The 12,500-nt window shown below is 45.7% G+C and overlaps 2 protein-coding genes across 2 annotated transcripts in view; one reads left to right on the top strand and one right to left on the bottom strand.

Moving 5' to 3' along the window:
* The window catches only part of LOC106576112 (conserved oligomeric Golgi complex subunit 5), a 104,411-nt gene extending 96,599 nt beyond the window's left edge, over window positions 1-7,812 (top strand). Inside the window, 7 exon segments of the mRNA XM_014153003.2 lie at window positions 1,078-1,140; window positions 2,038-2,141; window positions 4,182-4,419; window positions 4,589-4,665; window positions 5,062-5,188; window positions 6,429-6,508; window positions 6,668-7,812. Of these exon segments, the coding sequence (XP_014008478.1) occupies window positions 1,078-1,140; window positions 2,038-2,141; window positions 4,182-4,419; window positions 4,589-4,665; window positions 5,062-5,188; window positions 6,429-6,508; window positions 6,668-6,794 (816 nt within the window). The 3' untranslated portion in view covers window positions 6,795-7,812.
* A 137-nt stretch (window positions 7,813-7,949) lies between these two features.
* On the bottom strand, window positions 7,950-11,127 carry LOC106576117 (NADH dehydrogenase [ubiquinone] 1 alpha subcomplex subunit 5). The gene is made up of 5 exons (XM_014153006.2): window positions 11,053-11,127; window positions 10,536-10,580; window positions 10,329-10,445; window positions 10,005-10,070; window positions 7,950-8,220 (listed from the first exon to the last, which is right to left on the bottom strand). The coding sequence occupies exons 1-5, from the start codon at window positions 11,071-11,073 to the stop codon at window positions 8,119-8,121; spliced, it is 351 nt and encodes a 116-aa protein (XP_014008481.1). The 5' UTR covers window positions 11,074-11,127; the 3' UTR covers window positions 7,950-8,118.
* Between the last annotated feature and the right edge of the window lie 1,373 nt (window positions 11,128-12,500).

Below are 12,500 nucleotides of genomic sequence, written 5' to 3'. Positions count from 1 at the left end.
GCGATGTTAACATATGTTTCCCATGTCAATAAAGCCCCTTGAATTAAATTGAGAAACAGTGAGAGGGAGAGCGAGAGAAACGGGGAGAGAGCGAGAAGCAGCGAGAGGGGGAGAGAGTGAGAAGCAGTGAGAGGGGGAGAGAGCGAGAAGCAGCGAGAGGGGGAGAGAGCGAGAAGCAGCGAGGGGGGAGAGAGCGAGAAGCAGCGAGGGGGGAGAGAGCGAGAAGCAGCGAGAGGGGGAGAGAGCGAGAAGCAGCGAGAAGCAGCGAGAAGCAGCGAGAGGGCGAGAAGCAGCGAGGGGGGAGAGAGAAAGAAGCAGCGAGGGGGGAGAGAGAGAGAAGCAGCGAGAGGGGGAGAGGGGGAGAAGCAGCGAGAGGGGGAGAAGCAGCGAGAGGGGGAGAAGCAGCGAGAGGGGGAGAAGCAGGGAGAGAGGGAGAGATGCGGCGCGAGAGGGAGAGATGCGGCGGGGAGAGGGGCGGCGGGGAGAGGAGTGGCGAGAGAGAGAGGAGCGGCGAGAGAGATGACGAAGGAAGGGATGGAGTCTGATGTAGAGAGAGAGCGAGAGAGAGGCAGAGAAAGAGAGAGAGTTAGAGGGAGAGATGGGGAAACGTATTCCTTAATATGGCCCATTAAAGATGTATGATGTGTCCTGGTGCTGGGGCCTGCGTGATTAATAGTGGCATAAAAAGAGATTACTCTGCCATCAAATATTTAGGGGCCTGGGAGATTGTCAAAATTGTACAATTTGAAAGCAGAGTGAGGCCGTTTCAGCAAGAACGCCTGGTTATTTGAGGGAGGGAGGGGGAGAAAATAAGGATGGGATGGAAGGAGGGACGTGGAGGATAGGAGAGGAGAGGAAGGAGGGAGGATAAATGCTGTAATAACCGTTAGAGGAATACGGGAGGGATATGTGAAGAAAGAGACGATTATGGTTTGTCAGGTTTCACTGTAAGCTGACCTGTGTGTGTGTGTGTGTGTGTGTGTGTGTGTGTGTGTGTGTGTGTGTGTGTGTGTGTGTGTGTGTGTGTGTGTGTGTGTGTGTGTGTGTGTGTGTGTGTGTGTGTGTGTGTGTTCTCAGGTGATATCAGGATTGGGGTCATGTCCTCTGGCTGCTGAACATGCTCTCACTGCTTCCCTAGAGGTAAGACACACTCATCTCCCATACTGCTCTACTCTTTTCCCCTCTCTACTCCCCCTCCTCTCATCTCTACTCCTCTCTAGTCTAACCCCTCTTCTTTCTCTCTCCATTCTATCTGATGTGCAGATGGTTGTGGATTATGCTGTTGGTTTTTCATTATGTGGTTTGAATGGGCACTTTTGGAACTTGGAACTGAGTTATGGAAACCAAATATTGGTGTTGCTGCTGCATCTCACTCTGGGAGGTAGAAGGGTAAACACTGAGTGGACTGTGTAGACTCTTCTTTGACAATCACTCGCTTTTTCTCACAAAGGTATTTTGTTGTAACTGGGAAAACGGTCGGAGGCCTGTTTCTCTCTGCGTTCCGCCAATCCCCCACGCCACACACAACGGAGCGGTCATTGTTAACTTTAGAGAGGAGATCTGAACAGAGATCTGGTTATCTATCGTTAGCAGGGGCTTAGCTGACTAGCACACACACACACACACACACACTGGGTCAGGTCTATTGAGTTTAGATTGATCTAAAGATGGACGATAAACTGGCGGCACCACTCCGAACCCCACGACCTACACACACATGCCCAAACACACAAACAGTCTCACACACACTCCTAGAGCGCACTGCAAATGTCCGCTTGTCAGCAAATCACATTCATGCCTGTCTGTTTGGGTTGCTAGGCAATGGCAGACTTAAGTCAATTAGGTGTGTCCCTGTGGAGACTGTGTCCTTCAGCTACACACCTGGCCTGCAGATGCAAGCAGTTATGGTAATGTTTGTTCAGGTCATCATTGTGTGGTCCACTGATATTTGAGATGTCATTGTCTGACTGAGTTGTTTCAAAGTTATGACACAACCCTTTCTTATGCCTTATTAAATGATGCACTGTCTGCGTGTAGGGAGTACAGGATCTGATGGCCAGTGCAGTACAGCCTCTCCTGCTGTCGGTCAGTGACTCCATAGAAGCCATCATCATCACTATGCATCAGGAATACTTCTCTGGGTTAGTATACACACACACACTTTAAAATACCACAATCCTCAAGCTAGTCGTCCCCTTTCTAAAAGTAAGGTTGGGGTTTAAGTTGTTATAACGGGTCATGTTTACAGGTGGGCTTGGTGACATACCGCTACCGAGCTTTATATGTGACAATAAGTTATCTGTGAAACTATTATCCGATTGTCTGTGTCCCACCTGGCTCTAAACAGCATCTGTTACTAATTTACATTTGCAGTGTTTCTCTCTTTCCCCTGAGCTTGTGTTGTAATACAAGCATGACATTTACACACTCATACACACATCCTCAGACGATCTACTGTTCTACACACACCGCTCTGCTCTTGTATAGCATCCTGTTGGGGTGTGTGTGTTGTTTCTTCAGCCCCCTGTCCAAATGGCCTTTCATGGTCAGATCAACACAACACACACACACACACACACACTTGCTCTTGCATTCCGCAGAGGGAGCTCCTTGTAGTGATCTTAAAACTAGATCTAAAACCCACTCACCCTGTTCCATACACACACACACACACACACACACACACACACACACACACACACACACACGTCCTCTGAGTGAACTCTTTGTCTCGCTACCATCCCAGTCTCTCTGATCCATTGACCGTTTCCCAGATATAAACCATAGGGACACGCTGGAGCAGAGTAGCTGTTGCAGGATTTTAGTCACAGCGGCGATATTGACGTGTTAAAAAAAAGACTGGGGGGGTTTCATTTTGTAAAAAGGTCAAGTCTGAATCACCAAGCATCCATACAATGCCAGCCAAGGCAAATAGCGCTGTGTAACCTAGCTGTGAGACCAGCAGCTCACTTGCATATGTGTGTACACACAAGTAGAACCAGTCTAGACTATAGAATTAGGAATGAATTGAATACGTCTATGGTCTAGACCAGCGGTTCCCAAACTGTGGGGCGCTCCCTCTAGGTGGGGTCGCGGAGTCCGGCTTTCAACCTACTCCTGAAAGTTGTAACAGTAGAATGCACAAGGTGACATCTCGAAGTTGGGTCGTGCGTCATCAGTTCCTCTTGTCATGTCAGTCATTACATACCTCAGAGAGCTAGTTATAAACCCATGTCGGATAACGTTTTCCAGCTGGGTCTTTTTAGCACATAGATTTTTTTTTGTTGAAATGTTCGAATCACTCAAATATCACGGGTACACATTAGACACGGCAAAATGTATAGAATTGCAAGAAAATTAGCTTTAAAACTGCAAAATGTTCTCAGCACCCAATGACAAAATGTGTAGAATTGCAGGAAATAATATTTTAAACCTGCTAAATGTTCTCCCTGCTAACAAGAGGGGTGTGAACAGTGCTTGTGCCAATAGAAATAGACATGGCCTGTGCAGGGGGGTGGGGGGGTGTTTTCCAAAGCTGGAAGGGGGGCCTGAGTAAGAAAAGTTTAGAAATCCTTGGTTTAGACCCTCTACAGTTGCATTCAGATGTTCTCCCTCCATTCATATTAGCCAGACTCGTCTCTGTACAATAGAGAGGCTCCCAATGGACCTGTAGACTCCGTTAGTCTTGGGGCTTTGCAGTCACGACACACACACACACACACACACACACACACACACACACACACACAGCTAGCAGGGTCCCGTTAGACAGAGCCACACAAAGGGTCCCTGCGTCAGTACTGTAGCCTCCTGCCGCTGGCTAAATGTTATCGGCCCCTGGCACACGCTGGTTATTCTGTCACGGCCATACATACAGAGACCGAGAGCTCAGATTGACATTCAGCGCTCTGAATACAAACTAGACTGCTTTGCGCTCTCTGATCTTACACAGACAAAGCCCTGCTGGGACTTAGCCGACTCGCAGCACACACATGCACACATTTTGCATACACACACACATTCAGTAACACACACACACACACACACAGGTTTAGTGTGTAGTCACTTAAGCATTGTGGGTCAATGGCCTGAGGTTCAAGGTTACGAGTCAGACCCTTAGTCTGTGACCTATACTAACCATAGGGTGTGTGTCTGTGTTGTATATATGTCTCTGTGTCCAGGTCTATGTCCACCCCGGGGAAGCCGGACGTGCCCTGCTCTCTGTACATGCGGGAGCTACAGGGCTTCGTGGGCCGTGTGATGGCGGACTACTTCCGCCATTTCCAGTGTGTCGACTTCATATACGACAACACGGAGAGCATCGCCCAGCGCTGCATCACATTGTTCATCCGCCACGCCAGCCTGCTGCGCCCCCTAGGGGAGGGAGGCAAGATGAGATTGGCGGCTGACTTCGCTCAGGTGAAGGAGAAGGGCTGTATGTTAGGGTTTATCGGTATCTCTCTCCTCGTCTGCTTCAAGCTCTCCTTCGCTGTTTGTCTGTCTCTTGGGTTTTTCTGTGCATTTTGAAGTGCACCAAGTAGCTCTATATTCGTGTTCTCACGGTGCTATGTCTTCCCTGTGTTTTTAGATGGAGCTGGCCGTAGCTCCTCTCTGTAGGAGAGTGTCTGAGCTGGGGAAACCCTACCGCCTGCTGAGATCGTTCCGGTATGTTATCACATCACTGCTTGTTACACATGTATGACACATACTTGTTACATCAGTTATGTCACACCTATTCCTGTTAAACCTTTGATGAGATGGGGGAACGCCTCGATAGCAGCGGTAGTTTCCAGAGTGAGGGTGGATCTTAACGAAGATGTTAGTCATTGTTGGAGGGTTAGAGAGCTGTAATTCTCCCTGCCGTCTGCCTCTATCTCTACTTAGATGCTAGGATAATGGTTTAAAGATAATGGGTAAAGGCCAATGGTTTAACATAATGAACATGTTATTTCGGCTAGACACCTCAATGTAGATGAGGTGTGTGTGTGTGTGTGTGTGTGTGTGTGTGTGTGTGTGTGTGTGTGTGTGTGTGTGTGTGTGTGTGTGTGTGTGTGTTGTTAGGCCCCTGCTGTTCCAGAACAGTGAGCTGATAGCCAGCAGTCCAGCTGTGGGGGATCTGATTCCATACAGCACCCTGCTACACTTCCTGTTCACCAGAGCACCGTCTGAGCTCAAATCACCTCACCAGGTACACACACAGACACACACTATATATACAAAAGTATTTGGGCACCCCTTCAAATTAGTGGATTCGGCTATTTCAGTCACACCTGTTGCTGACAGGTATATTACAATCTCCATAGACACACATTGGCAGTAGAATGGCCTTACTGAAGAGCTCAGTGACTGTCAACGTAGCACCGTCATAGGATGCCCCCTTTCCAACAAGTCAGTTCGTCAAATGTCTGCCCTGCTAGAGCTGCCCCGGTCAACTGTAAGTGCTGTTATTGTGAAGTGGAAACATCTAGGAGCAGCAATGGCTCAGCTGCAAAGTGGTAGGCCACACAAGCTCACATAATGGGACTGCCATTCTGTCCTAGGTTGCAACACTGACTACCGAGTTCCAAACTGCCTCTGGAAGCAACGTCAGCACAAGACCTGTTCGTTGGAAGCTTCATGAAATGGGTTTCCATGGCCGAACAGCCGCACACAAGCCTAAGATCACCATGCGCAATGTCAAGCGTCGGCTGGAGTGGTGTAAAGCTCTCCGACATTGGACTCTGGAGCAGTGGAAACACGTTCTGTGGAGTGATGAATCACGCTTCACCATCTGGCAGTCCGACGGACGAACATGGGTTTGGCGGATGCCAGGAGAAAGTTTGGAGGAGGAAGAATAATGGTCTGGGGCTGCTTTTCATGATTTGGGCTAGGCCAGTGAAGGGAAATCAACGCTACAGCGTACAATTACATTCTAGACGATTCTGTGCTTCCAACTTTGTGGCAACAGTTTGGGGAAGGCCCTTTGCTGTTTCAGCATTACAATGCCCCTGTACACAAAGTGAGATCCATACAGAAATGGTTTGTTGAGATCGGTGTTGAAGAACTTGACTGGCCTGCACAGAGCCCTGACCTCAACCCCATCGAACATCTTTGGGATGAATTGGAATGCTGACTGCGAGCCAGGCCTAATCGCCCAACGTCAGTGCCTGACCTCACTAATGCTCTTGTGGCTGAATGGAAGCAGGTCCCCGCAGCAATGTTCCAACATCTAGTGGAAAGCCTTCCCAGAAGAGTGCAGGCTGTTATAGCAGCAAAGGGTGGACCAACTCCATATTAATATCCATCATTTTGGAATGAGATGTTTGACGAGCAGGTGTCCACATACTTTTGGTAATGTAGTGTACCTACACACACTCCTATACACACTTATCTATACTGCTTCCAACCATCGTTATCTTAACTTTCTATTAATTCTTCCTCTTCTACAGAGAGCAGAGTGGTCCATCGCTCGCTACTCCCAGTGGCTGGATGACCACCCTTCGGAGAGAGACCGCCTCACACTCATTAGGTAACTGCAGGAGAACGACAAAAGTCTTACAGCCTTTGAGACCGCTGGTGGGTTGTTTGGTCTCACTCAGAGTGAGTGAGCACCCTCTTGTGGTAAAATGACAAAAATCTTAATGGGTAGTGTGTCTTTAGTAACTCCATCTCCTTCTGTGTGTGCTAGGGGTGCTCTGGAGGCCTACATGCAGAGTGTGAAGGCTCGTCAGGGGAAGGAGTTCGCCCCGGTCTACCCCATCATGGTCCAGCTGCTGCAGAGGGCCACCAGCGGAGCCCAGGACTCCAGGACCTGAGGGAACTACAGCTCGCATGATGCAACTGTCTGCACTTCACATGGGCATGGGAGAACGGCTCAGTGAAGAACACATCCAAATATTATGAATGATATGACAATAGAGTAGTAGAACGGACATGGCTATGAAAATCCTTTGGCTGTTTTTTATGGGCCACCCAACAGGAGTTTCCATTATTGATATGACTTCAGTGTTGCTCGTTTCTATGGATGTGATAAGCAGCAATTCAAACATTCCAAATGGAAAACTACCCACAATGTTGTGTGAAAATGTCTGTTCTGCTAATTCTATGGCTATGCCACAGAGGGCAGCACAAGGGGGCAGTTACCTGCGCTTAGGGCAGCACAAGGGGGCAGTTACCTGTAATCCATACTGGTGAATGGGAAATACACACTTGCTAGTTATTGGTAGGGCCTTTACTGGTTATAATGGTTAACCTAATTTTGTACTATTAAATCCTTTATGGTGAACAATACTTATTATAAGGAATGATTCATGGTAGGGCTTTAATAATAGTTAACCTAATCTATGGGCTCTATTCAATCCGTATCGCGGAAATTCCGCATTAGAGCGTCATTTTAATTTAAAGGCAATGTTCCCGCCTCATTAGCGGAGACTGCATTCACGGTAAACGATGTCGGTTCAGTGTGCTATCTGTAATGCTTCAGCGATATGGGTTAGTCTATTACACATAACTGATTCAGCTATTTTCCCCTGTCTGGTCTATAGAACTGTTCATATGTTCTTATTTAATGAGGTCCTGTCGATGTAAAGCTCTAAGGTTGTGGTTATAATAAAACCAGAAGTTAAACAAGTTGTGCCGGCTTGTATCTTGAGCCCTGTTTATATACCTGGTAACGTGCGGCATGTGTCTTGATGATTAAAATGACTGATCTTCCTGACCTCTAAAAGAAGTCCAGTATAAATGTATTGGTTGGATGAAAGCTTTTCTCAAAGGTGGTCTATTTATAGCCCTGGTTACACCTTGCATTAATTAAAATGTGGTTTTCGTGATCAAGATGATCCAATCACTCTGTTCAAGGTTTGTCAGGTTTACACATGGTGTATTCATTAATGCAAACAGTAGCACAATTAGAATGTGGACAAACTGGCCTCTAGACATGTTTTTCAAAGAGTATCTTTCTATTCATTCTCCTTGGTTTGGCTGTTTTTATGTAAATGTTTTCGTCACCCAGTACCCACAAGGCAAAAATGTAAAAGATTAGTTTTACAAGGATAGGGAAAATATTTCCACAGCTTTATGTGTACATGCTTCATTGGGAATGAAGTAATTACACAAACAGACAAATACAGCAAGTAGTCTTTAAACGGGCCACTTCCATTGGTTGACAGGAGGCTCTTCAATCAGTGGTTCCCATGGTTTCCACTCCGCCATCTTCCTGGATAGAGCCAACTCACACTCCGCCTGGAGGGAAGAGGAAATGAGTGGGTCAGATAAGGCAAGAGATGTATGATAAGTGGGGAAGAGGAAGGAGATGCAGTATGTGGGAGGTTTTTGAATGCTACAAAACTATGTAGCCGTGGTTACACCTTGCATTAACATGGCTGTCATCCAATAAAGATGCTCTGAGATTTGTTGTGTCTACACACGGTAATAAAATGGGATTCTTATCTGCCCACTTTGTACTGTGACCAGATTCCCTGGTCCTTCCCTGTAGGCAAATTAATTCAACCTGCCTTGGATCTACCGTTATGACAAGCTGTATAAATTGACAGAAAACAGCACGCTTTTATACTCATTACAGCCTACTTTTGTTATCCAATGATTTAAGACTGGGCGTAATAGACTACTGTACCGATAACCTCGACTTGTCCAATATTCAGAGAATCTCTCCAATCCCTAAAAACGTCACCACACAAACGATTTGACTATCTGGATGTGTGTACAAAATACAATTATTGCACAGTATAAATAAAAATGACACTAATGCACACAGTAGAAACAGGTTACGTTACCAAGTGCATCTCTGAATGGCGCAACGCATTATCCAAATAGGTCAGGATAGGGGATGTTTACATACATCTTTATTGTAAATAACCTTTAGTATAGGCCTAAACAGTATTAAAGGAATAAAAAAGCAACATGCTAGGAGAATGACTGTGGTTTAGTTTCCTCCAAATCATTGATAATTCGGTACCTCAATATGATAACCTAGAGCAAGACGTGTGGTCAAATTATGAAAATGCATGGATAAAAGCAGCACTCTATAAAAGGTGCAAAGGAGCAAGCATGTAAAGTAAAGGCTTTATAAATGGAACAAAGTAAATCTAAAAGTAGCCTAAAGAGTCCTTCGTAATTGAAGCCGAGAATAGCCTCTAATTGAAGTCTACATTAGCCTATTGGACAGTAGTCTCGCTCATGCTTAGGCTACAGAAAGCTATGCGCCTCTACGCACCAGTTTGGACATCTTCTGCACTTTATTGACATCCGAAAAGGATTGCATTATATCACTGTATTATTTTCATATCTGATACAGCAACAAATGGACTATTCACCTCCTGCCCACCATTCATTCTGGATAGATATAAAGGTACAGGGGGAACATTAGGCCTATACCTTACCATACACTGCTCTCTTCTGCTCCATCAGTCTGTCCCTGCATGCATCCCCAACACATGTTTACTTCAGTTTAAATTCTGCTATTACAGTCCTTGGCCATTCTGTAGCCTATGATGTTTTCAAACATATTTTGGCCTGATATTAGATGGGAAAACCCTTTTTCTCCCATTCGGGACAATATCTTTTAAACATATTTTTCTATTAGCCGATTTTAAGCAGAGCTGGACGCGGTATTGGACTGTGGAATATCCGACCACAGTGCCAGTTGGCACTTGGTTTCTAAAGACCATGATCTTAATTCAACTGTTTACTTTTTTTGAGGGGGCGGGACAACCGTGACGTTGGCCAAATGTATACGCTTTTGTTGTCCGGATTTGTTTACACTTCAAGGATATCCGCACAAGATGCGTCTTCGACTACCTCCGGAGGTGGTCAGGAAGATATAATCACAATCAGATCACAATGTGTCTTGATTGTCTACACCGGTCAACAAATGTGGGCACAACCAGAATTTGGACACGATCAGGACAACGGACGCATGTAGAAACCAGGTATAAACGGGGCTAGAGAAAGCAACTTTAGGAGGAAGATACAAAGCAATGAAAAGAGTGTGAGGCTCCTCTCTGTACCTGGTGAATGACCTCCTCGATCTGACCACAGTTGATTTTCTTCTCTAGTTTCTCCACATCAGGCTCCTTTCAATTGAAATGAAGAAAGACAATGAAATGATCTATATGGATTGAAACACAGATGCCATCCCAAACAATATCTCGTCACATGATATCAAATATAAAGTCAACAAGGGGATTACCTCACAGAGGTTCATACAGGTTCAAGCTAATACATGAAATCACAGTCACAATGAGAGCTGGTAGGAAGAGTGTTCTACTCTGTTAAAATTTACCTGACCCTTGTCTAGATGTGGAAGTGAGGATGGTTGGAGTGTAACTTACGGCTTTGATAAGGTCAAAGCGGTCGTTGACAAGCTCTTCTGTGTACTTTCTGTAGGCTGCGTCCTGAGGAATGACCTGGAGAGACGCCAGGATCTTACTGTACAAGATCCTCAGGCGCTGAGGGGACACACGCACATACAGTTACATTATCATACCAAAGTAGGTGTGGTCCACTAGTACTGTTTACGGTCATTACTGGGGACTCACCTCATGAGGGTTGTGGGACACGGCCAGTCCCACCAAGCCTGTTGTCTGGGGAAAATATTACACGCAATATTACACACAATGAGCATAATAGCTACAAAGTTAGCTAACGTTAAGTAATCTCCTGGGTAAAATAGTCATACGGCATTCAGAAGGAAGGTGGAACGTTACAGAACGTTACAGAACGTATGGATAAAACGTTATGTACCTTTGAGTTCGTATCGTGTCAGCCATATAAGTTGGCTATATTTACTTCACAACGGACAAGCCACTGATCTAGGTAACTAACCCTGATATAGCAGATCAAAGTATATATCCACGAACCCTCCACCAAATGAGCAAGCTAGCTAAGTTTGTTAGCTAGAAGACGAGCCAGTCTAGCAGCTAGCTTACACGCATGCTTGTCAATAGAAAACGATAAAGCTCATACCAATTGTAAAGTGAGAGGAAACTAACTAAATAAACAAAAGCAAATTACATTTTCACAAAAGCATCATCATAATATGACCTCGACTCGTACCTTCTTCAGAACACCAGCCATGATTTTGGTCGCAATGGATTCTGGGTCACTTCTGTCAAATAAAAATGACGTCAACACGTCCTCGTTTTTTCCAAATAAAAGCTCAGCATGTTTCTGTAGTAAGTACAGTCGTGGCCAAAAGTTTTGAGAATGACACAAATATTAATTTCCACAAAGTTTGCTGCTTCAGTGTCTTTAGATATTTTTGTCAGATGTTACTATGGAATACTGAAGTATAATTACAAGCATTTCATAAGTGTCAAAGGCTTTTATTGACAATTACATGAAGTTGATGCAAAGACTCAATATTTGCAGTGTTGACCCTTCTTTTTCAAGACCTCTGCAATCCGCCCTGGCATGCTGTCCATTAACTCCTGGGCCACATCCTGATTGATGGCAGCCCATTCTTGCATAATCAATGCTTGGAATTTGTCAGAATTTGTGGGGTTTTGTTTGTCCACCCGCCTCTTGAGGATTGACCACAAGTTCTCAATGGGATTAAGGTCTGGGGAGTTTCATGGACCCAAAATATCGATGTTTTGTTTCCCGAGCCACTTAGTTATCCCTTTTGCCTTCTGGCAAGGTGCTCCATCATGCTGGAAAAGGCATTGTTCGTCACCAAACTGTTCCTGGATGGTTGGGAGAAGTTGCTCTCGGCTGAGTTCTTAGGAAAAATTGTGAGTGAGCCCACTCCCATGGCTGAGAAGCAACCCCACACATGAATGGTCTCAGGATGCTTTACTGTTGGCATGACACAGGACTGATGGTAGCGCTTACCTTGTCTTCTCCGGACAAGCTTTTTTCCGGATGCCCCAAACAATCGGAAAGGGGATTCATCAGAGAAAATTACTTTACCCCAGTCCTCAGCAGTCCAATCCCTGTACCTTTTGCAGAATATCAGTCAGCCCTGATGTTTTTCCTGGAGAGAAGTGGCTTCATTGCTGCCCTTCTTGACACCAGGCCATCCTCCAGAAGTCTTCGCCTCACTGTGCATGCAGATGCACTCACACCTGCCTGCTGCCATTCCTGAGCAAGCTCTGTACTGGTGGCCACGATCCCGCAGCTGAATCAACTTTAGGAGACGGTCCTGAGCTTGCTGGACTTTCTTGGGCGCCCTGAAGCCTTGTTCACAACAATTGAACCGCTCTCCTTGAATTTCTTGATGATCTGATAAATGGTTGATGTTGGTGCAATCTTACTGGCAGCAATATCCTTGTCTGGGAAGCCCTTTTTGTGCAAAGCAATGATGATGGCACGTGTTTTCTTGCAGGTAACCATGATTGACAGAGGAAGAACAATGATTCCAAGCACCACCCTCCTTTTGAAGCTTCCAGTCTGTTATTCGAACTCAATCAGCATGACAGAGTGATCTCCAGCCTTGTCCTCGTCAACACTCACACCTGTGTTAACGAGAAAATCACTGACATGATGTCAGCTGGTCCTTTTGT

This window comes from Salmo salar, chromosome ssa17 (assembly GCF_905237065.1).
Source record: "Salmo salar chromosome ssa17, Ssal_v3.1, whole genome shotgun sequence".
Lineage (NCBI taxonomy): Eukaryota > Metazoa > Chordata > Actinopteri > Salmoniformes > Salmonidae > Salmo > Salmo salar.
This window is presented reverse-complemented; position numbering and strand designations above follow the sequence as displayed.

Excerpts from the sequence above, each read along its gene's own strand:
- LOC106576117 (XM_014153006.2), bottom strand. The coding sequence starts at position 11,073 with ATGGCTGGTGTTCTGAAGAAG. Across the intron at positions 10,581-11,052 it reads TGGCTGGTGTTCTGAAGAAG|ACAACAGGCTTGGTGGGACT; the intron begins GTACGAGTCGAG and ends TATTTTCCCCAG. Across the intron at positions 10,446-10,535 it reads TGTCCCACAACCCTCATGAG|CGCCTGAGGATCTTGTACAG; the intron begins GTGAGTCCCCAG and ends GTGTCCCCTCAG.